Source organism: Tympanuchus pallidicinctus, unplaced genomic scaffold, assembly GCF_026119805.1.
Source record: "Tympanuchus pallidicinctus isolate F22 unplaced genomic scaffold, pur_lepc_1.0 scaffold3, whole genome shotgun sequence".
Lineage (NCBI taxonomy): Eukaryota > Metazoa > Chordata > Aves > Galliformes > Phasianidae > Tympanuchus > Tympanuchus pallidicinctus.
In genome coordinates this window covers 55,900,522-55,926,119 of record NW_026294747.1, presented here as the reverse complement: position 1 = coordinate 55,926,119, position 25,598 = coordinate 55,900,522, and the positions used below count along the sequence as shown (strand labels likewise).

The 25,598-nt window shown below is 43.0% G+C and overlaps 1 protein-coding gene across 1 annotated transcript in view; it reads left to right on the top strand.

Moving 5' to 3' along the window:
- The window catches only part of MDGA2 (MAM domain containing glycosylphosphatidylinositol anchor 2), a 303,099-nt gene that overhangs the window by 271,110 nt on the left and 6,391 nt on the right, over window positions 1–25,598 (top strand). The window contains exons 12-15 of the mRNA XM_052692294.1: window positions 8,628–8,805; window positions 15,301–15,321; window positions 20,589–20,744; window positions 21,810–21,968. Of these exons, the coding sequence (XP_052548254.1) occupies window positions 8,628–8,805; window positions 15,301–15,321; window positions 20,589–20,744; window positions 21,810–21,968 (514 nt within the window). The remainder of the gene's footprint in view (window positions 1–8,627; window positions 8,806–15,300; window positions 15,322–20,588; window positions 20,745–21,809; window positions 21,969–25,598) is intronic.

Below are 25,598 nucleotides of genomic sequence, written 5' to 3'. Positions count from 1 at the left end.
CTAGTCTTTCTCTCCCACATCTAAGACCATTTCCAAGGACAGAGAAGCTGTGTTCTTCCTGTGTCCGTAGGGCACATCTCAACAGTCCATGTTTCATCAAATAGACTTCATGCCATGAACTTATTGGCAATTTTTCTGTGAGATGAGTTTAGGAAGCAAACATAGATAAGGGACAGGAATACACCCTGCTTGTAGAGCTTGCTCTGAGAAAGGTGTTTTCACCTCTGCGTATTTAGGGCAGCATTGCAATTTACTCTTAGAGGTGCTTCCCCAGATCTGCATCAGCAGCCTGAGACCTGGATGTCCCATGTCACCACCAGCAGTGGTGCAAATGGAAGTGCTCTTACATGGCCAAGAAAGCTGAGTGTCCTTCAACATTTCCTTCTGCACTGCAATGAGCAATTCTGGTGATGTGAGAAGAATGTCTGCCTGCTGACAGGCTGCAAAGGGCAATCAGGTTGCATATATGACCACACATAAAGACAGCATATTGCAGTTAAACCTGTTTGAGGTCTGTCTATATTTTCCCCAGCACTGTTAATGAGCACATTTAAAAAATGAGCACCACAGAGCTCAAAATGAGATTAATTTCCAATTTCCCAGTCATCAAAACTGAGACTTCACCCCATCAGGTTCTGCTGGTACAGAAGTGGCCCCAGCATGGAACTCAAACCCATTGGCTGTGATATATTGCTTCTAATTGCTTGCTAATGGACTGCCCAGGGAGGTGGTGGAGTCACCGACCCTGGGGGTGTTCAAGGAAAGGCTGGATGTTGTGTTGAGGAACATGGTTTAGTGGGAGCCATTGGGAATAGGTGAACGGTTGGACTGGATGAGCTTTTAGGTCTTTTCCAACCTTGATGATTCTATGATTCTCTTGGTACAACCGAGGCCGGGAAGGATTTCTTTATTTATAAAAGCCCTGTGTAAATTTCATTTGCAATTTGGAGAAAAGAGATGTTAAAAGACATTTCTGAAAAACGGTGATTAAATGGGCAATTCTTTAGACTGTGCTTGCCCCTAGATGAGTAGTGAAATCACTGCATGTTAGCTGTGTTTATACCAAGTGCATGCTCCAAGAATGTGCATTACAGAAATTAAAGCTGCTGGGATGAGCAATCAGTCCCTGAAGACAACTGCTTCTTCCCTTCTTATGCTGCTGGAGAATCCTTTTTTCGTCTGAAACATACATATGTTTAACTTGAAAACAAGCTGTATTGCCATTCCATAAGCAAATCAGCGCCCTACTGCAGTGCATCTGTGTTTTGGAGCTGATTTAAAACATCAAAGTTCCATTTTGTGAACTTCATTAAAAATCTAGAGACTATTTCCTTTCCTCTCATGCAGTGATTGTCTTAAGTATTTAAGAGATGCTTTGTTGAAACACTCACATCTGACAGTTGAGCTGTTATTTTTTGCCAAAAAAAAAACAACAAACTTGCTTAAAAACTCAAGCAATATCAGCATGTTCACTTTCCTCAGAAATGCACGTTGGCAGCATGCACTTATCTCCTTGCATTATTACTCCTTGATCTATTTGTGCAGAGGCTCACGTAGGTTGCTTAAAATGCAGTCTTGGTTTTCCAATTCATTTACCCAGACAACAAAGCTCGTTCTCTGCGTTCACTATACAGCAAAGCTCCAGCACAGGTTGAATTTCTCGTCCCAATTGCAGCTTCATTCATTGATTTGTTACTGTGTAGTTGTTTTCACTAAAAGAAAAGGAAAAAAAAGTCATAAATACCTTTTGGAAATCACAAGAAATGGATTAGTTCAGTAGTGACAGGAGCTCCCTGCATGCTGTTCCGGGTCTGCTCATTGCAGGTTGTAGCATTGAGTGAGCTCAGCTCAGGCTCTGCACTGACAGAGGCACTTTTTCTTTTGGGATACTTTCCTGATCATGGGAGTGTCCTTGTTGTGATGAAGGTGTAAAGTGTTTAATATAAACTTAGATTGATGCCACTTTGTTGCCCTGATGAAAACAGTGGGTTATCTCCTGCAGATGAAGCTCCTGTTTGATATGCAGAGCCACGTCCGTGTTCAACAAACATGCTGACCCACAGCAGTGCTTTGCATGTAACTCACAGCGCTGTTTTGCATGCAGATCCACATCAGTGCTTTGCATGATGATCTGCATCAGTGCTCTGCATGCACACCCAAAGCAGTGCCCAGCTCACTGTGCCCTAAACATTGCTGAGTGGGCAGCAGCTTTCTAGCATATGAACCTCAGGTTTGCTATGTCGTTGAAATACCATCCTTAAACCATCCTTACCAAGGTTTAATAATGAACCTACCTTTTGTGAATGCATAATGAAATAGAGATTAAAAATTGAAAGCTTTGTTTAGGAGATGTCTGGCAGTAGTGAAGGAGCAGGGAAGCCTGTGCAACTGGGGCAAGGAACAGGGCAGCTCTTGTTTAATCCTGAAGAGCTGTGTGAATTCATCTGGGACTTACCAGTTCTGAAGTCTTAACATGGATTCTACTGATTTACATCACATTTTAGTCTTTAAGAGAAAGATAAATTTGAATGCAATCATGAATGCATCACATTCAGGGTTATAACTGATCTGAGCCCAAACAGTAGAGAAGTCCACGTTGTGACCTTTCGCTGAGAGCAAAATGATGCAGCCTGCTCCCAATCTACAGGTGCTTCAGCTCTTTTCATTAAACTGTGAAATTCTGCCTTTACTCAGAAGGCACAGAGGATAGATCCTGTACATGAGAGAGATGCAGTGCATTTACTGGCATCCCCAGGAGAGTCCTTAATGTGTGCAGTCATGTAACACTGCCATTCTGAAACAGTAGGGAAAACAATAGCCCAGGCAAACAGTTGGTATTAATTTCTCTTCATCGAATAGAGATGGGATGGGGTGGGGTGGGGTGGGGTGGGATGGGATGTGGTGGAGTGGAGTGGAATGGAATGGAATGGAGTGGAATGGAGTGGAATGGAAGTGGAATGGAAGTGGAAAAAGGAGAAAGGGAGGGGAAGGGAAGGGAAGGGAAGGGAAGGGAAGGGAAGGGAAGGGAAGGGAAGGGAAGGGAAGGGAAGGGAAGGGAAGGGAAGGGAAGGGAAGGGAAGGGAAGGGAAGGGAAGGGAAGGGAAGGGAAGGGAAGGGAAGGGAAGGGAAGGGAAGGGAAGGGAAGGGAAGGGAAAAGTTGCTTCTTGGCTTCATTTTCTCTGCACTGGACAACCCAATGTTGGCATGCCTTCTAGCCCTGTTACCAGCTTTGTTGCTTTATACACCATCAGAACACATGAGATTTACTGCACTGCTCAGCTGAGCTTTGATCCTCCCCATGGCTGGAGCAGAACCACTCATCTGCATGGAAGGGTGACACTGGAGTGCTGTGGTCTGAGAGTAAACCATTTCTAGTCCTGCAGCATCAGTGGAGAATACAGCCAATGTTGGGTGCAGCCCATGAGGCCCTTTTGTCACTGTGACTGGATGCATGAAGGAATTTCCATTTCTCAGTCACTGTTGCACACAGCCCATCATTTGTAACTGTCCCACTCAGCACTTGAACCAAAGCATGAGTGCAACCTTGGGTGTCATTCACCATGGTGACTGCGTGGTTTTTCGGTCACCCTCCAGTTGCTTCTGAAAGTGCTGAGGACTGCCAAGACATTGTCTGCACACAAGGAGCATTTTTGCATCTCATTAATAGCTCTCAGGAGAATATTCTGACATTCATGTGTTTCAGCTTTGGATTTGGCTTTGGAATTAGTGACAAACCTGGTGTTTGTATCTCAAGGCACGCCATGCTGTCTCTGGTCAGCCTTCAGAGGCAGCCATTGCCCTGGTAGTTGCTTCCATTAAACACAGACTTCAGTAACAGGGTAAATCTGAAGGTCATGGAATAAATCAGCAGTCATAGAGCCATGTTATTGTGTCATGTTAGGAGCAGAGAAAAATTCAGTTTTGTGCTAAAAGTCCAGGAAGCCCTACATATTGAATTTCCTGTATGTTTTGTATGTTTTCAAAGTGCATCCAAACTAACTGTGAAAACCACTCAGTTTGTACACAGCAGAGAGTATAATCTGCCTGGAACAAGCATTATGTGCTTGGAAAGGGGGATTCAGTTGAAGGCTGCATTAACACTGGCTGCAAAATGGAGTGTATAATTTTGTGTCCGTGCCCTAGCAAGTTCCTATATCAATCCATGTACTGGTACAGATTTGTTTTGTCATAAAGAAAGTGAATAGAGATAAATTTTATCGCCTTTCTTGTCAAAGAAGGGTGTGCCTATTGCAAATACAGAGTTTTCTCTTTGTCCCTGCATGTAAGGTTATCAAAAGCAAAGAAATGCTGAGAAAGACCTTCCAGGGATGAATAGCCTACATTGCAGGTTATGTAGCCAGTGGACTGAAGTGTCCTAATTCAAATTTTAAAAGACTTTTTCATTATCATTCATTTGTATGGAAAAAAAAATACATTAAAACAGAAGGCAGTGTAGTTAACACGTTTCATAGCTATTTGTGCTGTGTTTTGCTTTTCCTCTGATGAAACAACATCTCCCATTTCCCAGGTTAACTTGTCTTTGAAACTTCAAATGTGGTAGTAATTAAAGAGAACTTAATTGTCGTTTTATGTAGCTTCCAGATCTCTTGTGCCATCTCTCCTTAAATTGTTCCCATTTGTTTCCCCTGCAAATATGAGCCTATAGTTTTGGATCATGGACAGCTGTTTCTGGCATCCTGACCACTCATCCATCAGTTTTGTTGCCCATAAAAGCGTTCTGCATCTTTGGACGCCGAGTTCCTATTTAATGGCAACTTAGAGACTGCTAGCTGCTTAAAAGAAGGAAAAGGAGGGTGATAATTTTCCATATCCCACATAAAACCAATTACACAACGCTGCTAACACCAACAAATGGCAAGTGGTATATAGAGTGGGAATGGAAGGTCATGTAAAGAAGGCTTATTTCTGGTAGATTTTTGTGGGGTAGCAGATAGGTCCATGGCACTGAGACCCAGTGGTGCTGCCCTTGCTTTGTCCTGTGTGCAGGGAGCAGGGAGCAGGCACAGGTTGAGTGCAAAAACAAATGCAGAGCCTTGATGCTTCCAGCGATTGTGTGTGAAACTATGAAAGAAGAGATGTCATCAATAGCAATATTACATGATGCAGCGTGCAAAATAAACTGATGATGAGCATGGCAGAGCATGCATTGCAGCTGGCCTTGTTATTTTTGCCTGAATTATAGGTATTTGTCACTGCAAGTCTTTTCAGGGCCGTAACTAACCTTTGAAATGAAGCTGACACAGTTGCCACCTACCTGATAAGGCTTGTGTTGAAAATGAGAGAGCTCTGATCACGTTGCTGGGTAAACTTATTAGAGGGGAGCAACCACTGCAGTTGTGAGCAGCAAAGAGGTGGGCATTGCACAGACGTGCTCCCTCTGCACTGTGCAGATAGGAGAAAGATTTGCCCATGGCCCAAGTATTTCCCCATGCTGTTTTATAGATGTAACTGCTAAAGAATACTCATTTTTTTTCTTAAGGAAAATCAATTGTCATCGTGGTTATAAATTGTAAAGACTTTGAAGACTGCCACGTTGTTGTTTTTTTTTATAGGAGTATGCAGTAGATTAATATACATGGCATTCTATTGTCATTAATTAAAGAGATTCTTGTCTGACTTTTTGAGTCAATGAAGAAATTTACAGCTGCATTCTATTGTCATTAATTAAAGAGATTCTTGTCTGACTTTTTGAGTCAATGAAGAAATTTACAGCTGGAATCAATAGGCCAAGTACAATGGACTACAAATGTGTTTATTTTTTATAAGCATAATTGTGCGTATGGGCAATCAATATTTAATCATCCCATTGGATTAATTTCTCAGGAAATCTATGTGTTCGGGTCTCGTTGCTCACATCATGTTGGCTGATTTTGCAACAGGAGATAGGGAATAAATGTGCTTTCACTGACAGCTCAGAGGAGATGGTTTCAGCCTGCTGTGATAAAATGCTGTCACACTTCTACTTTTTTCCCTTTCTGTGATGCCAGGGAAAGGCATTTTGCTTTTCTGTTAGTGTTAGGGAACAAGGATCTGCAGGTATTCAAAGGTAATGGAGAGAAGTGAAGAGTCCCTATGAAGCCCCCTGTGCTCCGGATTGACTGAGTGTGGGTATGCTCTGCTGAATTAATTACAGGTTGGTAATAAATGCTCTTTCCACCAAACCCTGGTTCTCCCTAAATTTAAAGCTCCAGACACACACATTGGCACAAGGGCTGAAGCTTTACAGTGACGTTTTCTTCTGCATTCTCCCTTTGAAGCATGAATCCTGAATTTGGAGATGCTCAAAGCCAGGCTGGCTGGGACCCTGGATAGAAAATCTGTGTTTCCCTAGCTGGTTGCATAGCTCTCCAGTTCCGTATTGATAGGTCCTTAGTGTCTCAAAGGAAAAGGAGCTCTGCTTCATGTGGGTACTAGCTGCTCACATTGGCAAGCTAATGAGCTCCATGCTCATTTTCAGCAGTGTTGGATGTTAATATTTCATGACTGCCCAGCCCTGGGTACCACTGCTCTTTGCCTTGGGACTTGGGAAGGGGCTGCAGCCCTCCTGGCAGCTCCCTCTGCCCAGAGAAGGGCAGGCTGTGAGTTGAGCATTGTGGTGTACCAGTATACTTCATCTGTTCAGCAGCTAAGCTGAAAAATCAGGCATGGGGAAGTTTCATGCCAAACCCATAGAGACAGTTTTGAGATGTTTGTGGATTGTTTTTTTATGGTTTCCATGGTAAAAATAAGAATTAGAACAGAGCTGGTGTTGATTGCAAAGCTAAAAAATGTGTGTTGCTTCCTGTGGAGAAACACCAATATCCAGGACTAGCTTCAGGTGCATAATACCAAAATGAAAAATGAAACAGTATTTCTTTCAGAATGAGTAAAATATTGTAGTTGCTTCATCTGCTTTTGTGGGTCATCGAAGAAAAGGGTGATAATCCAAAGCAGCAGCTGAATGTGAGGACGCTCATGACTACTTATAGTAATCAAAAATGTAAACGTGCATGATTAATTATGAAAAGCATTTGCTGAAGTAAGTGTTCCAGTTTTTCTTTATCTGAAGGCTGGGTGCAATGGGAGCATGTTTTTAGTAGTTCTCCACAAGGACCCAGAAATACCTTTGTGCAACAGCTGGCCAGCTTGAGGCAGCTGCAAGAAGGCAGCGTGAGCTCATGCAACCTGTAGCACAATGTTCCTAGTGCAGTATTCACAAATGCAATTGGCAGCCAACCTGCTGGCATGAAAACTGTATGCTGTGGGAAAACCACTGAGCACATAAACAGGAGGGGGAATGGCTGTTTATGAGGGTGGACAGTGATAGGAAAAGGGGGAATGGCTTTAAACTGAGACAGGGAGGTTTAGGTTGGATATGAGGAGGAAGTTCTTCAGCCAGAGGGTGGTGAGGCACTGGCACAGGTTGCCCAAGGAGGCTGTGGATGCCCCATCCCTGCAGGCATTCAAGGCCAGGCTGGATGTGGCTCTGGGCAGCCTGGGCTGCTGGTTGGTGACCTGCACACAGCAGGGGGTTGGAACTGGATGAGCACTGTGCTCCTGTGCAACCCAGGCCATGCTAGGATTCCGTGATTTAGTGCAGTATTTTATTGATTTCAGTGGATGACTTTTTATTTTGCATCAGCAAATTGAAGAATAAAACATTCTCTGCTTTCAATAACCATGAAGCTCTGCATGGAATAACTGAGAATTTTGGTGCACTCACAACTCTGGTGTGCTTAGTGGAACATCTCGTTTTAGTAGTACTGCACCTGTACTGTTATGTTGGGAAGCATGGTAAATATTTAATGATTTTTCCTTTGTTTCCTGGAGATAGAGTCTTTAATAAGCCCAAGTACCTACAAGTAATATTGCAATGCCAAGTCACTGTGCTGCCCAAAATATATATAATTTCTGTTAGTCCATAAGCAATCAGACTTTGTAGGGACAGTGTGGCACTCTCTACTCATGATGCCTCCTTCTTAATTGGATTTTTTTTTGTTTTCTTGGTAAAGCATATATATAACAGAAACTATAGATTTGGATGTTGAAAACACTACAGTCTATAAAGCACTAAAATCTATGCTTTGTTGTTTTGTTTTGTTTTTTTCTCTTAATAAAACATCCTCTTGTTTGCTCCTATTGACTTTCATTGTTCTCTGAAATCCATCCATCTTGGAAACTACAAGGACTGCTGTTAATTGTACACTAAGGCCATTAAGAGCCAGCCTATTTCTTTCTCACTCATCAACAAAAGTGCTTGGAGACCAAACTGCATCTCAGTTCTCCAGTATGCTCTCATTAGCTCCAAATGACATCCTAAATGACAGCTGTGAAACCTCACTGCCTGCAAGAGGGAGAGGTTGGGCACCTGTAGGGAGGAAAATAATGGAGGGAAGAAGGCTGCTGGATGTGGGGAGCCAATTTACCTGGGTTGTTAGATATGAGGGGATAGCATGGGCTCTAAGACAGGATGGTCAGCCTCCAGGAGGTGATAAAATAAACTGAAATCAAACTTTTTTTAAGGGAACTCATGGCCCAACACAGGTTTGTATGTGCTCCCCTTCACTCCTGAGGTGAAGACAGTATCTGCCCCAAAAGCTCTGACATTTTCATTCTTTTTCTTTTAGGCTGGACAGCAGCGTTGGTGGGAACAAGAAATTACAGTGAATGGAAATATTCAAAAGGGAGAATTAATTACCTACAATCTAACTGAGCTGATCAAGCCAGAGGCGTACGAAGTCCGTCTGACACCCATCACCAGATTTGGAGAAGGAGACTCCACTATTCGGGTCATCAAGTATAGTGGTAAGACCTTCAAGTACAAAGAAATGCGTTGTGGCACCTTCTGCACAATTGGGTCTGCTGTATGGGTTACAGTTGTTTTATGTTGCATGATGTGAACTGACTGCCAGTCCAGCAGTGAGCTGCCCAGACCCCAAACCAGAGCAGTTTCTGTGTTATAAGGGTAAAAATACAATGAATTAATGTTATCTGCATGAATTAATCTTCATAAATCAGTGTTATCTTTGTTTCCAAGAGTTAATTCTTACCTTGAATTCTTGTTTGGGAAGTTTTCTTCAAAACTCGCTGCCCTCCCAAGTAATATTATGGAGGTGTTAAATCAGTATTTTGTTGTCATCATTTTTTTTTTGTCAGAATCAGGATGCTTTGAGAAGTTTCTGTTTAATTATGAGTGATCAAAATAACCCTGACTATTCCTAATCCTATGCAAATGAGAAAGAATGATTCTATATATTGCTCCAAAAGTTTGCCATGACAAGGATTTGTCCACTTGACCAGAAAAGAGAAAGTATTTCTACAACCTTCCATTCAGTCTCACAGCATTACCAAGAATTAATCCCTAGAGCTCTGAAAAGAACTCAAAATACCTTCCTGAGGGTATTAATGTAAAGAATAACTGAGTTAACTTTTTTTATTTCTTCTTTGCTGCAGTGTAGTGGTGTTTGTCCTCTGGCAGGTCTCAGGAAGCTGACTCAGTTCTCAGCTGTGGTTCACAACCACACCAAGTTTGAGCCCTTAATGAAACATCATATAATTTGCATTTCTTGCCCCAAGTTGCCCCAAGCTGCCAAGGAAAACATTCCAGTGCAACATTAAAAGATATATTTGGACTACAGCAAATGTCTTCTGCTAGAATCTGCCATTAGCACAGAGGTGAATGGCATCCCATTTCAAACATGCCGATTGGACACCAAGTGTAATCCAGCTGCCCAGGAGAGATGGAGCCACCATTTTGTGCCCCAGCTGGAAGGATGCTCCTGCAGGGGTGCTCAGTGCCATCACTCAGGTGTCAACAAGCACAGTTTAAGAAATGGTGAGCCAGGTGTTAATCAATAGGGTAAACCCAGAGTGACTTTGAAGTGGGGTTCCAGAATCGCTGAGGTTTTGTGTGCTTCAGATACACATTTTATCTCAACATTTGTCCAAGCGCTGTAGTGTCAGCTAGCTATTACCAGGCTAATTTTAAGTGTGTTATAACTCCAGCTATAAAATAATGATACTGCATACGTTATTATGGTGCAAATCCAATAGTTATAATCTGAAATGCTAGAATCTTAGAAAAGCAGCTAATGGGCTAGCAGCATGCACAGCAGCAGACCAGAATTGAAGTAGAAGTAATAACAAACATTATCCAGAAAATAAGACATCGTGCGAATGTTTCTTAAATGGAGAAGATAATTTTTAATAGATTTCTCCCCATTACATTTGTTGAGACCTTAAGCACACTCACACAGACACAAATAGCCCATCCACAGTTGGGTCTTCATATTTTGAATATAGTTTCATCCTATATGTGTGTGCAGTTTTGATCGATACCCTGCGGGCACACTGGACTTCAGCCACATCACTCCACACTTCTCACCCCACGGCTTCAGAAATACTTTTTTGGGGACTTACAGCAGTTGAATACCTTGCAGTATCACTGAGTTGTTGGGATTGGAGGTGCTGCTGGAGGTCATCTCATCCAAGCTACTCAGAGCAGGCTGCCCAGGGCCACATGCAGTTGGGTCTCCAAGGATGGAGACTCCACAACCTCTCTGGGCACCCTGTCCCAGTGTTTGCCACCTTTATTAGTATTGACGAGCATTTTTCTCTATAACTCTCTCTATAACTATCTGAAGAGAGGTTGTAGTGAGCTGGGGGTCAGCCTCTTCTCTCATGTAACTGGTGACAGGACTGGAGGGAATGGCTTCAAGCTGTGCCAGGGGAGATTTAAGCTGGACGTTAGGAAATACTGCTTTTCAGAAAGAGTGGTCAGGCACTGGAATGGGCTGCCCAGGGAGGTGGTGGAGTCACCGACCCTGGAGGTGTTCAAGGAACGTCTGGATTTTGTGCTGAGGGACGTGGTTTAGTGAGAACTATTGGTGATGGGTGGATGGTTGGACTGGATGGACTTGTAGGTCTTTTCCAACCTTGGTGATTCTGTGATTCTGATGTTTAAAATTTGTGCTTTTGTTTGTATTGCTGGTAAGGATTCCCACTGAAAACGTGTTTTTCCATATTGTAAGCAGATTAAAAATATTTCACCCCATTTTAAAGAAATGCAGCCAGCATGAAAAGCAGATCAGATGCATGATAATTAGAGTTGCTAAAAATGTAGGTAGCAGTGTCTTTTGCCTTTAGTGAATACATTCCCCTTGACCCTTGAGCTTCAGCTTGGTGCAAGTAGGGAACAGACAGACCATGGCCTGTAGGAGTTATTTTGGCAGCTTGAAGTTGTCATTTGTAGCATGACAACCTTGGGTTGGTGCTGCCCAAAAATGATTCTTCAGAGCTAGTCTTAAAGTGTGTGAGAATCAACTTGACATTCCTAGCGCATGGGTTGTGCTTGCTGCCTTTCCAGAGAGGAGGAGGTTTCTCCACATTTCTCTCAGTGGATGGCTCACCATTTAGACATGCCCATATCTCTCTGTGACTTTAGGGGCACTCTTAGATGAGGTGTCTAATTTACCAGTCATTGAAGTTAGGTCAGGTTACTCCTGCCTGTGCAGTCATTTTTGTTGAGTTGTGCTGCAGAGCACATTGCATTTTAACTTAAAATCCACAACTGGAGTTTAATGGGAAAAATGCTCATATATAAATAATAGCTTCCAGTGGGCTAGCCTGCTGGTAGCCATCTGAATGTCCAAAATGACAAGGCTACTACAATACTATCAAAGCAGCTCTTTACAGTACGCCCTGCCATCCCAAGCTGGAGCCGTGCATGCAAGACAAAACCTCCTTGCTATCCAAGCCCACAGATCAAAACCTCACACATGGTGGAAGCATTTCATAGGGAAATTCCTTGCCTGCCATGAGTTATTTTCTCCTCCACTCACAGAAGGAGTGGGAGAAAAGGACAGTCATCACAGTAGGAGTGACATTGTAATTACAGCCAAACATCACTTGACAAATTCTTTGGTAGGTGCATATGTTACTCTGCTAGTGATCACAGTCTGGCAAGTAAATACTAACAGGGCAGTTTGAGTAGCACTAATAAGTGTTTTGAAGGCTGGTACAAAACAGATAAGTCTTTTAGTAACAGGTTCAGTGTAATCTCCATCACTTTACATAAATCTGTGTCAGCCTCCGTGATGCAAACAAGCAATAACATCCTCCAGCTATTCCAATTAGCACTATTTCAGATATGGACTTATGGTTAAATATTTCTAACCAGTGGTAAACAAGCAAGTTAATTTCATTTTTGTGAATGAAGCCCAAACCCTAGCATTGTATCTATTGTATGTAGAATCAGCCCTCTGTGACATGGCAGGTAGATGAGGCTGCCAATCACTTAATGGCCCTGCCTGTGGATTCTTATACAGGTTAGGAACTTCCCAGATCCTGTATGGAAGAAGTGTATGTAATTGTTCCATTTGTTATTATTACTATTATATTTCTGGGCCCCACAAGAAAAAAAAAGATATCAAATGAAGCATAAATTACAGGATTTATAAGTATACACAGATGTAAGTATGAGACTGTTTTATAAGTAGTATGCAGAGTTACCATTATGGGAACAAGAAAGCCTTGCATAGAGAATCAATATCTACAATGAAGACTGCTTTCCACTATGCAAACCAAGTGCTTTTAAAGGTTTGGACTCCTGATCCCTCTTTAAAGCTTTTAGATTCTGGTTGTAATTACTGTAAGTAGACAGCAGTTTCCAGTAGTAGAAAACAGAGCAGCTGAATACCCAGCATACTTACCTCTAGATTGATGTTTCTCGGTCGGTTTGCAGCTTTGGGGAGCAATGTCTCAGTGCCTGTACAAGTTCCTGAACAAGTGTCTGTATCGGGGAGGATCTCTGGGAGACATCACTGTATAAATGCAGTTACAAGGGCAGGGACTGACAACAAACATTCTGCCCACATTTTTCTGCCATCACCTGCACTTACACAGATCACTGAAAAGTGAAGTTGTCCGACAAGTTGAAATTCCACTGGGCTTTATTCCCTGCATGCTGGAGAAAAGGCAGAGAGATTAAGGGATGATCCACCTCAGCTCTACCCGAGCTCACATCCTTCCTGATGCTTGATTCTCCTCCTGAGATTCCCTAGCATTAAGCCAGGCCAGCAGAGCAGAGCAGTGAGAACCTCATAGGCACAAAGCCTTTCCAGAGGTTCCCAGCTCAGCCTTAGGAATTGCTCCACCAGTCATCCATTGGTTTATCTTCATGGCTAATTGAATGAGCTGCCCTCACATTGTGCACACAGCAGCCTCACCTTTCAGCAGTGAGACCTGGAGCTGTCACACTTCATCACATGGCAGCTTAGTGCACCACTTAGGAGAGTGAGCTTTCTGGGTTGCTTTATTTTCAATTTTATTCTATTTTTCTAGTTTATTTTGTTAGATAAGTACAGCCTAACTTCTTCAACTTGCTTTTCTGATTTTGTCCATCAGTTTGAACTGCTTGGCAAGAAGCCTTTTTTGCTTTGCTGTGTGAACAATCTGAGTAGCATGACTCAAGGTTATGCACTGATAATAGTTTCCATAAAAGCCTGCTTAGTTACAAAGCAAGCATCACTAAACGTAGTTTCCAGCAATTTCAGCTAATTCCAAGTTCAGTCACTCAAGAAGCTCGCAGAATGAATGTTTCTTGGAGAAAGAAAGGTAATTTGTTGGTAAAAGCTATGAGGTTGTCTCATATAATGTAATGACTAAGTTTCTTAAAATTGCACAGGGGCAAGTCACTGTTCATTTGTTTCAGCAAAGAAAGATCAGATGGCAGAGTCACTAAATCAGACCTGTTTTAAAAACTTCAGGTCGAGGTTAGAGCTAAGTGGAAACTGTGGCTGAGGTCAGAAACCAGGAGTTCATGTCTCTGAACATAGCTTGGGAACGGCAGCGAGACATGGAGCAACACTTAGGTGGAAATCAGGGGTTACCAGAAGGACACAGCATCTGCATACAGTTCTAATGGTGGGCTCAGCATCCTTCTGTTTCTCACATGTGTAAGGGCTTCTAGAAGGGCTCTGTTTCCTAAGTCTCCCATCCTCACATATGCTCTTCTACAAATAGCACAGAAATGAAGACTTTCGTTTCTCCCTCAGACCAAATTTCCAATGTTTAGCATTGTTCAGGTCAGTCTGGGTGTAAACTTGGGTAACCCATCCCATGGCTAAGATATCTGTAAGCATGACAAAGGTTTGACTTTCATCCTGTTCCATCCTCTGGCTGATAGGTGAACCTCAGTATTAAAGAATTAGAAATTTAGAGCTTTTTGTGATTTTGCTGAGGTTCTGTTAAACAAGAACCTGTGCCAAGGATGCCCAGCACCAGTCATCATACTCTGTCACAAAGGGCATTGCACAGACCCAGAGAAGAGACAGAAATAATATTTTTCAGCAAAGTAATCTCAAAACCTCTTGGCAATGGTGGAAATTTGGTTTTGATGCCTCCCAAAAGGAGGAGTGGTCATCAACTGTCCCTGCCATGGGGCAGGGAATGAGCAGAGGTGGATGCATAGGGGAGGGCAGAACTGCTTTGTAGCTTCTCCATCTCCAGGAACACAGCCTTGGAAATGGATATGGGTGCTGCAGTGCTGGCAGCCCTGGGGAGAGCACGCCTCACCTTTCTTTGTCTTCTAGAATGGCTTTAAAACGTTTCCCCCTAGAAGAGGATTTATGCAGCAGGCTTGCAGATTTTGTTGGTTTTTGGGTTTTTTTTTTGCTTGATTGTGTCTCTTGGCCTAATGGGATCAAACCTCTCCAACTCGCTGTGCTTTTGTTTCCTGCTGCTTAAAAAGAAAAATTGTGATTTCTGGGAAGAATGCAAGTGCTATCCATTCACAAACTGAAGAATAATAGAAGAATAGTTTGTTACATTAAATATCCATGAACATTTGATAAGACCAACAATTGAGTAAAGCATAATGCAGAACCTCTGCTTCGGATGAATACATCCTTCCTGTGTCTTTTGTTGGATTCCTGCACGAAGGCATCACCCTGAAGTTTTGCTGTGCAGCTGTCCTCTTCTGTACAGTGTCTGTGCCAATAATCTAGCTTTGGTGCTTAACTACAGCATCTCATTCCCCAGGCTGCATGTGCTAATGATGGAGCACGTGTAATGAATGGAAGAGGCTTTTCTCATGGAAGCCATTGCCTTTGGCTTGTCAGGAAGCTGCAAAACTTGCTCAGAAAGGACAGCATCAGTTTTGATGACTGTGTTAATGTGGGACCCATAATCAGGGTCCTCAGGAAGGGGAAGAATGATCAGTGGGCAATTTAGGATCATCTATGTGTTGGTTTCATTAAGTTTTTCCCATAGTGCTAATTTTATTTTTGCTCTCTCTTTCAGCTCCAGTAAATCCACACCTACGTAAGTATTTCTTTATCTTTTATTCATATGAAGAGCTGTCCTTGCACCTGTTGTCCTTTGTGCTTAAAAAGTGACTGACAGTTATTCCACTTTCAGTCGCCGTGCCCCTTAGTTTTGTGTGCAAGCTGAGCCTGATGGTGTCATTCTTCTTGTTCTGCAAGGTGCCAGAGCAACAGGTGATGGAAGAAGGACGTATTGTAGCTCCAGCCCATCTTTGTTGTTAGGGTAGTATGGTCAGGTTGTGGTTGGACTTGATCTTTAAGGTCTTTTCCAACCTGAGCAATTCTATGATTCTGTGACTGAGAAGGATCTGTGTCTGAGCCTTAGCAGACAATGTAAACATCTCAGAGGAAAAGTTCATTTAGAGCATTTTCCAAAGTAATTTCTCCTTGCGTGAGAACTACATGTGCATCTCTTGAAGTACATCTACACGAGCATGGATTGTGCCAGGTGACTTCCAGAGGTCCCTTCCTACCTTACCCTTCTGCAATTGTCATTTTGTGATTCCACGATTCTGAGTGAGTTACTGCAATCCTTCCAGCTGCAGTCAGCACCTCATAGAATCATGGAATTGCTCTGACTGTGTCCTGCCTGATGTGTGGTGCTCAGTAGCACCTGAACGTCTCCTGGTACAACTGTTTCCCATTCAAATCACCCACGGGCACCAAACCTTTGCCAGTACAGCAGACAGGAGACTGGGCTGGAGCTAGGAAAAACAGCTCCATTCTAATGCTAACATCCTACTTCATCCCCCATCTGTCTACTTCACGATTGATTTCCACTCAGTAGCAAGGGCATATTTTGTGGGACATACTCTGATGTTATTCTTGCTTTAATCACATATGCAGAAATGCTCCTGTAAATGGAGTGGGGCTCTTCCATTACTGCTGCCCTGGTGCAGCCATAGGCAGGCAGAGAAGCAGCAGCAGGCTGTGCAAGCAGCCTCTATCTGTCTCTCAGATGATGGCCAAACTTTTCTGTAAATTTTAAACTTATTTGCTGAAGGTCTTGTGAGATGCATTAATAATTAATCAGGGCTCAGTTTAAAGCTCGTGGGAGCTGAAGGATCCAATCTCATTGACTTAAGTGAGCAGTAGATGAGGCCCTTGCTAATTAATGTATTAAACATATACTCTCTGATGTTAAGAAAAAAAAAAGCATTGCACTCCCATGTGCTTCCCACTATAATCTTTTATGATTTTAAGATCTGAAATTGTCTCATTTTCAGAATGTCTCTATTGTACAGTTCAAAGCAGCAGCTCTGCCAGGCACGTGGCTCAGTGCAGGTGGCACCCGAATCACCCTTCAGGTCAAAACCCTGCTGGCTCCAGGGAGGGAGACTTCTGGCAACCTGCCCACCATTTCTGTCCTCTGCTTCTGACTCTGTCTAGCTGTGCACCTCTGCTAATGGGAGAGTTTGCCCACTGGGAGCTATAGGGCACCCGGTGACATTTCTTTCAGACGACCAAAGAGGTGGTTAAATCTTGAAGGCTTGCTTTTTTCCCCAGTGACTTCTTGAGTGAAACCCTTTGAGGAGAGAAATCTGCTGGGAAAGAGAAGCTCTGGCTCCCACAGCAAATTCAATCTCATCTTTATTCTAGCTTTCTACAATCTCATTTTATGTCACTGAAAATGCAGGATGAATGGTGATGTTGTATGTTATATAACACCAACCAGTTTCTGACTCTTTCTAAACCTGTTGGGCTGAATTCTAACTTTATTTACACCACCGTGAATGAAGAGTAAGTGTTCTATTCAACTGGGGAAAATATCTAGAAACTGAAGGCACACCTTCCTGCTCAAATTCTGGAATAATCACATGGCAGAGAACATTCATTCTCATGAGATTTCTGCAGTAGATAAGGAAGTAGCATCAAATGACTGGAAAAGTGAGATTTTGCCTTAGAGCTACTTTCGTGTGTGTGTGTGTGTGACACATAAATAAGCTGTTTAATGGAACCAGTTTATAGTAGACCAAACTACTATATACTGTAGACCAGTACCTAAAGGGAGCCTATAAACAGGAGGCAAGCCAACTCTTTGAAAGGGTAGATAACAACAGGACAAGGGGAAATGGTTTTGAGTTGAAGGAGGGAAGATCAAGGTTGGATGTCTCACACTATGAGAGGTGAGGTGCTGGAACAGCTGCCCAGAGAGGCTGTGATGCCCCGTCCATCCCTGGAGGTGTTCAAGGCCATGTTGGATGGGGCCCTGGGCAGCCTGGGCTGCTGTGAAATGGGGAGGTTGGTGGCCCTGCATTTGGCATGGGGGTTGGAGCTTCGTGATCCTTGAGGTCCCTTCCAACTGAAGCCATTCTGTGATTCTGTGATTTTGTGATTCTGTGATTCTATGAACATTTAAGAATTTCGTATCGGTGAGTGCAATTAGGTGTTACACTTAAATAATGGAAGACATAAGATGTGAAAAAGTCATTCAACTTGAATTTTATGGAAAAAGAATTCATATTAGAATGAAAAGCCTTGCACTTTGAGTGCATATTTTGCCATGATTGGCAATAAATTTATTTAATAACTTGCATTAAGGGTTTGGACCAACAATTCACCTCTGCCCTTAATGATGTTTGGGACCATTTTTGGTACCCACAGCTCCATCAGTTCTCAGTCCCCATCCCCAGACCTTGCCTGTCTGCAGGGTAGGGGCACCACCACCCCTCTGGGCAGTCTGTGCAGTGCCTCACTGCCCTTAGAGTGAAAAACTCCTTATTTCCAGTCTTACTCTCCCCTCTTTTAGTTTGAAGCCATTTCCCCTTGTCCTGACAGAAGAGACACTGCTGAAGAGTCTGTCTCCTCCTAGAGACAGTCTCCAATTCCTGCACAGGGGAAGTATAGAGCTAATCCCAGGGAACTACTTCCCATTTGTATTCATCTGTTATTTTTCACAAGGTGTTTAGTGCCAAGAATATTTAGCACTAACCTTTTCCAGTGCATTCCAAATGGCAGGGTTCCACGTGAAACTGGTATTTTCATATTAGATAAATGGCAAACTTTTACTTGCCTTTCTTCATCTAGCCTGAATGCATTAATTTGTTTCACTTGAAGAAAAGGCTGATGTGGATTTTGTTCTGCTGATGTGGTGGAATTTCTTAACGAAGCTCTGAGGGCACACTGTGACACGGAAATGCAGCTTTTAAGCAACCGGAGGGGCAGTGGTAGGAACCACTGAATAGCTGGGAATGCTTTGTCTTAAATCACTTTGCTGGATCTGATAGGCAGAATTTTACTCCTTTCACCACTGTTTGGCCTTTTCATTTTGTCTCACTGTGTAGAAGCAGCACCTTGCATGCTATAGGAAAGGTGTGTATAAGTAGAGGCCCAATGTAGTGTCAAACAAGCAACACACGTCAGAGTGCTTCCTTGGTGTCATTGCTCATTCAAGACTTTTGTTAGGACCTTTGTGTTCTCCTCCTGCTCTTGGGGACAACGATGAAGGTGTTGGTCTGCACCCATTCTCCCTGGAAGGACTTTGGATGGAGTTCACAGCCCAGGTGGTGTTCTTTCATGTGCCCATCTCTCGAGCAGAACTGCTGTCAGGCCAGTGTTTGTATTTCTCCTCCGTCGTGCTTATGGAGGTGCTCCTGTGCCGAACGGTTTTGCGCATCCCCTCTTCATCATTCCAAATTCAGCATTCAAAAAGCACTACCTCCAGAATCAAACTGAAGTCCTGAAGTGGGCTCCTCATTGCCTTGATGCCTTTCAGCCACGTTTCTGAGTTAATTCTCCTGGAGGATCTAATAAAGGCAGTAAATTGATCAAGAAATCAAGCCTGAGGTGCTCGTGGGCATGGAGGCTTCTGTGGACTGGGTTTTTGTGGCAACCTGGTGTTTGGAGCAATGCTTCGTGCTGACTGCTATGCAGCAGGAAGTTTTGTTGCTCAGCATGAGCAGAGGCAGAGTGAGGAAGGCTTGGAAAGCATTCCTAATGCACCTGGTGGATTGGGAGGAATTGTCAAGCCTGTTTTTTCAGTTTGCAGCATTATATGATTTTAAATAAGCTTCAGAGCAGCATCCTTGCTTAGCAGTACATATCCAAGCTAAGCTCCAGGTCCTTCTGTCTTTACTGATTTGCAGTGAAGCTCCAGTGGCTGAAGTGGATTTATAGTTTACTGAAGCCCCAAACCTGCAAACATTTATACACCTTCTGAATTTAACACAGATGAATGGTGCCTGGTGTTAGAGTTTCTCCTAACAATGAATATAAATTGCACCCCTATAACGAATGCTGTAGCTTACACAGTATGCAGACAGCTGCATTCTCCCAGGAGAAGAGAGATTTGCTTGTTTTCTCAGATAAATCAATTGACTTTGCTGGAAGAGTAAACTCAGCAGGAACTGCTCGTGTGTATAAAATTAAGCTTTTGCACATTTTACCACAAGAGGCCTCATTCTGTTCTGAGATGAAAACTGAACCTTGAAGTTCTCGTTTGTTTGGTTCCTAAATGCCTGATTATAGGACTTCCCCAACCCATCGTAACCCGGAGGTGGGATCATTGGGATGGTGTCTGACAGACCTGCTTCACAAAAGAGAGGATCCCAGTAATCCTGATTGGGGATCATCATGTCTACTCTAAATATTTCCTCTTATTCTAGCCATTCTTTGTTTTCCCAATCCTATTGACAACTAAGAGGAATTTAACAGACACCACATTGCAGACCACATTTTCCTGTTGAAGAGGTGCTGTACCCTTCTCCTAAACGTTCTTATCCCTAAACCAAATAACCTACTGCTTCCTGTTTTTCCCACACCGTTCATGTTTTATAGACAATGCTATCCATTCTTCTCAGCCCTTTAGAAATCGTAGCTGGGTCAGTAGAGACAGTGTCTCTAAGGGCTGTTACTTGTAGGTGAATAGGTGAGAAGGATCTAGACAAGATTGAAGATAATTAATTTCAAGTAGCATTAACACAGGATGATGACGGTGCCTTTTTTCATCAGGGTCACTTAAAAGAGAACACACAGTCAACAGTAGGGAATGATGTAAAATAAATGTATATCTATTTCCAGTGCTGCTAATGAGCACCAACCTACAGTGTGTTTGAAAACAGTTTGGATGTGGTGCTCAGGGACATGATTTAGCCGAGGCTTGTTAGTTAGGGTCGTTTGGTTAGATTGGACTCGATGATCTTTAAGGTCTTCTCCAACCTGAGCAATTCTGTGATTCTGATTCTAATACATCTGTTCTCATGGACAGGTAAGCAGGCATTGAGTGCTATCAGGCACTAAATCTCCTCTCATTTGCTGCGTTGGCAGGAGAGTTCCACTGTGGTTTTGAGGATGGTAACATTTGCCTTTTCACTCAAGACGATACGGACAACTTTGACTGGACAAAGCAAAGCACTGCCACTAGAGACACAAAATACACTCCCAACACAGGGCCAAACGCAGACCGGACTGGCTCCAAGGAAGGTAAGCTCCAGGGTGCGCCCGTTCCTCCTGCACTGGGAGCTCTGCAGCTGCTCTGGGGTCAGGGATCTCCATCCAGTTGTGTCCTTCCAAATCACACCAAGATAAGCATGCCTCAGGGACCTCAGAAGGAAACTGCCAGAGCTGAGACATGCAGCCAGTCCCTATCAGAGCCCGCTAACAGCACCATTAACCACCTTGTATTATTTCTATTGCGCCATTTCCAACCGATAACTTCCACGTTACAGCCTGGTGGGGAAACATTCTAGCATGTCTTGAACTGTTCTGTTTTATGTCATTTAAATTCTAACTTGGACTCTCAGACTATCACAGTGAGGTCTTTTTGCCCCGTTTTTACTTTGGGTGTTGCTAAAACATGTAATTTTCAATCTACTACTCCTGTTAACAGAAGTGTGCCGTCTTGACTGCGGTATTTATTTTCATTTGAAAAGTCAGACATATTGTGCTGAATTTATCAAGTACTGCAGTAACTTGAGCTATTTTATTGTGTGCCCCATGCCCTCTATTACCAAGAGGGAAAAAATCATACTGCATCATATTTGCTTGGTTGGATTAAGTAAATACGCCGTTGTTGGTGCGCTTCAGAATAAATGAATATTTTCTTCTTGTGAGCCGTTGAACTGGGATTGACATGGGCAGTTTAAAACGTTCATTGGAAGCTTTCCATCAAGTTTTTCTTTTTTTTTACCTTATTTTAAAAATTCTCCCCTCTCAATTGTTTATAGGAACAAATTGCAACCTTCAGTCTGAAGTCTGAACCCCATCATAAAGATTTTTTTCTTTTCTTGAGCATATACAATGTTATATCAATATGAAGTTGTTTATGAGTACTGACCTGCAAGCCCTGATTTTACTCCTGCTAGAAAACATCTTTGAATCAGCTGTGGAAAATATATGGGCTCAGTGCACAACAAATACGACCCTGAAACCGTGGTGTTCTCAGATGTGAATGTGAAAAATTAACCAAGATAGCCCAATATCTTCCTGTTGGTGTATTGTGTTGGCTTTTTAAGACCACAACATAACAATTTTCACTTGTCTTCCTAGGTTTCTACATGTACATTGAGACGTCACGCCCCAGGCTGGAAGGGGAGAAGGCCCGACTCGTCAGTCCTGTTTTCAGCGTTGCTCCGAAAAATCCCTATGGAGCTACGAACACAGCCTACTGTTTTAGCTTCTACTACCACATGTATGGACAGCACATAGGTAGGAGAGAGCCGAGGACCTTGTATTTTCACTTTGGGAGAGATAGCAGGAGAAATGCCCAGATTTATGGAAGGGAAACACAGGATCAGTTCCAAAACCAGCTACAACCAAGGCTGGCAAGAGAGGCACCTGAAAGCATTCTTTTGGTCTTAAAACTTTTCCCCACAATCAGTATGCCAGCACGAATCCTCCAAGGGTTGACGAGAGCATGTTGTGTACACATGGGGTTTTGAGCAGGGGCTCTTGAAAGTGTGAAGATTTGCAAAGGCTTTGCCTGGTTTTGAGTGTTTTTTGCCTGGTCACGGTGTGTTGAATCTCTCCTTGCAAGTTAAGAGATGAAGCAATTAGCAGCACAGCCCTTGTGCTATGCAGCAGTACATGGGTCCTAAAGGAAAGCCTTGAACAATTCACTCAAAAGCTGTGGAAGCAGATCTCTCCAAGGTGAATCTTTAGGTCTATTTTTAGTCATAGCTCTTTCAAGATACAGGTTTAATTACTTTGCACGGTGTTAAAGAAAAAAAGAAGAAGAAAAAAAAAAGTGTGGGAAAATGTAAAAGTATAAGCCTGAGCCAATTTTTCTAAATCCTGTAAATCCCTGTGGGTTCTTGGTGCTTACCAGTGCATTGGGAGGCTTTCCAGTGCCACGCTGCCCTGACTCGGTGTATTTTATAGATATTTTCAAGGGCAAGAACATCCTCGTAGTGCATTCTGGTGGTTGCTTTGGGTAACATTCAGCTGCCTGCAGGCAGAGCTCAGGTTATAAATAGAGCAGACAGCTCGCTCCGTTCTGTTAGCTGTCTGCACTGCTGAGCACTCAACACAGCCCCTGGTGTAAATTCTGCTCACTCCGTGTTGCAGGAGGAACTGGAGCCATGCCATGCTGAGTGAAACAAGTGCAGAGTGCTCCTTGAGCCTGCTTCTGCTATAGGACAGTGAAGAGCAGAGTTATGACCATTAAGGGTCGAAGAGTTCTTCTGGAACTTCTTAAAGTTAGGATAAATATAAGAAAAACAGCCATTGAGGTTGACATCTGCCCACGAAAAAGTGACCCCTAATTTTTGCAGTTTTGGTCTTTCTCCTGGGCTGCCCTTCTGCCCTTCTCTATTTTGGCTGAAATTGTTCTTTTCTGTGTCATTTCTTGAGCTGACACATAGAGTGCTGCCTGACAAAGGAGCTGACCCACAGATGAAGGTGGTGACAATGACAGTTAGTGATCGGGTGTACGACTGTCCAGGTTTGGTTTTTTATGGTGATGTGGACACTTGGATGTCAAAAAACAAAATCCCTCAATGTCACTTCTCTAATGTTAAAAAAATATAGATGACATCATTTTAGCTACTGTGGTCCTGTGGTCTAGTTTTGAAAGCAGAGAGGCTGTGATGCCCCGTCCATCCCTGGAGGTGTTCAAGGCCAGGTTGGATGGGGCCCTGGGCAGCCTGGGCTGCTGTGAAATGGGGAGGTTGGTGGCCCTGCATTGGTGGGGGGTTGGAGCTTCGTGATCCTTGAGGTCCCTTCCAACCCAAGCCATTCTATGATTCTGTGAACAATTTTATACAAAATTGTTCTGTCTCCAAAGACAGAAAGATGATAGATTAATAGTGTCAGCCATGTGTTTGAATGCAGGCACCATTACTAAATTCAACATTATCATATTCTGACAAAATGTTAGAAAGCACATGAGAACACAAAAAGCATCCAAGAAATGAATTACGAGATCAGCAAATGTATATCATCTGATCCCCCAGGTGTGAACTTCATCACCTGTATTGCTCACATGACGATAGTAAAAAAGGGAAGAGAAAAACCTCAGGAGTAGTGATGTTCTAAGACTTAATGATTTATGCACATGGTTATGTTAGGAATGGTTGCATTGGTGAGGTCACCATTTGAATGATTTTTGGAAGGTCTGTGGTCTTAGAAATTGCTTCATTTTTAGGAAAGGAGTTACTATATTTAGGTAATTATTATATTTAGGGATTGTTATATTTAGGGTTTATTATATTTAGTGGAGGCTTGATAGAGTTGGGGTAGTTTGGTTAGGCTGCAGTTGGACTTCATGATCTTTAAGGTCTTTTCCAACCTGAGCAATTCTAGGATTCTGTGATTCTGTGATTCTATTACAGCACAATGCTTTGCCCAGGCAAGTCAGTCCTAAACAGCATTTTGGATGACATATGCTCCACAACCTTCATTTAGAAGATATATTTTCCATTGCAGCACATTGTTTAGTTTCTCTTTTCATATCTATGCTTCTGAAAGTTACGTAGCTAAAGTTATCTTTATTATGACAAAAGTTTGGCCTATGGGTGAATCTAATCATATTTTGAACAGCTATTTTAAAGCTGAAATTTCATGCAAGCAGTTTAGTTTTCTGAGCTCACCTTCAGTCTTGTGCTCACCTTCTGACCACGGCAATAATTTCTGCCCAAGGCAGAATGCCAGTGGGCACATATAGAAATGCAAGGAATTCATCAGATTGGCAAGAATTTTCATTTCACAGTGAAGGTGTTCAAACATGGGCACAGATTGACCAGCGGTGTCTCTGTCCTTGGAGACAACCAAAACCCAATTGGTCACTGTCCTGGGCAACCTAATGCTCTGCAACAAATTCCAGAGGTGCCTCCTACCTCAAAATTCTGTGATTCTCTGTGAATTATTTAATTGATAGATAATTTTTTTCTTTTTTTTTTTTGAGAAGATTGCCGTTTTGTTAAGGATGAACACCGTGTAGATATGTCTAAATCTTCTTACTACACCAAATGGACTGTTTTACCATGAAGCTTTGACCCTTTGCTGCTGTTCTGGAATTTGCAGCCAGTATATACATAGAAGGCTCCTCTGACCCCTACGCAGGGATAAGCACTGCCCATCAGGGCTTCAGTATGCACTGGCAGGGTGGGAGCTGCCAACTGAGACCTCACACATGATCTCTGTGCTGAGGGCTCTCTCTTTCCAATGACCTTCAGCTGCCACTTCTTGACTGGTTCTCCCTGGAAGCTGGAGTGTCTTGCAAGAGAATGGGTCTTAAACAAGTTCCAGCCTGTTCCTCCCTTGTACCTGTGGACCACCACTCAGAGAAGATACAAAGCTGTTAACTCTTGATTTTTTTGTCCATGTTATCATAGCGTTGTTCAGCAGACTTCAGAGCTGCATGTCTGCTTTTCTATTGGGCTTTATTTTCCCTAATTATCCATAGGCTTTCCAAAGAGGCTTTCCAATTAGGCTTATTACTCCCCTGTTTCCAAAACAGTCTCTGCACATCAAAACGTGTCTGCATTTCCACCAGAGGTGCGAATGATCCCTAATTTAAAAAAATGGAGGATCATCCTAGATGCTCTTTCACTGGTGCTGGGATGCAGGCGTGGGGGAAAAGAGGCATCATCCACTGTTCTTACACGAATGACCTCGGTGACATCAATTTGAAAACATGGCTGTTGCGCTGTGCTGTAAAAAGCAGCCATCCAGTTTATCCTGCCCGGCATCCGTGCCTGCTGCTCAGGTCTTGGTGTCTCTGGAGAAGAGCCTGAAAATGTCGGTAGCGATAAGGAGTGGTGCTTGGGAGCCTCTGCAGAGAGCAGAGCGCAGATCCGAGATTAGCACTGAAGCTGTGGCACGGCTCTGGCGAGATAA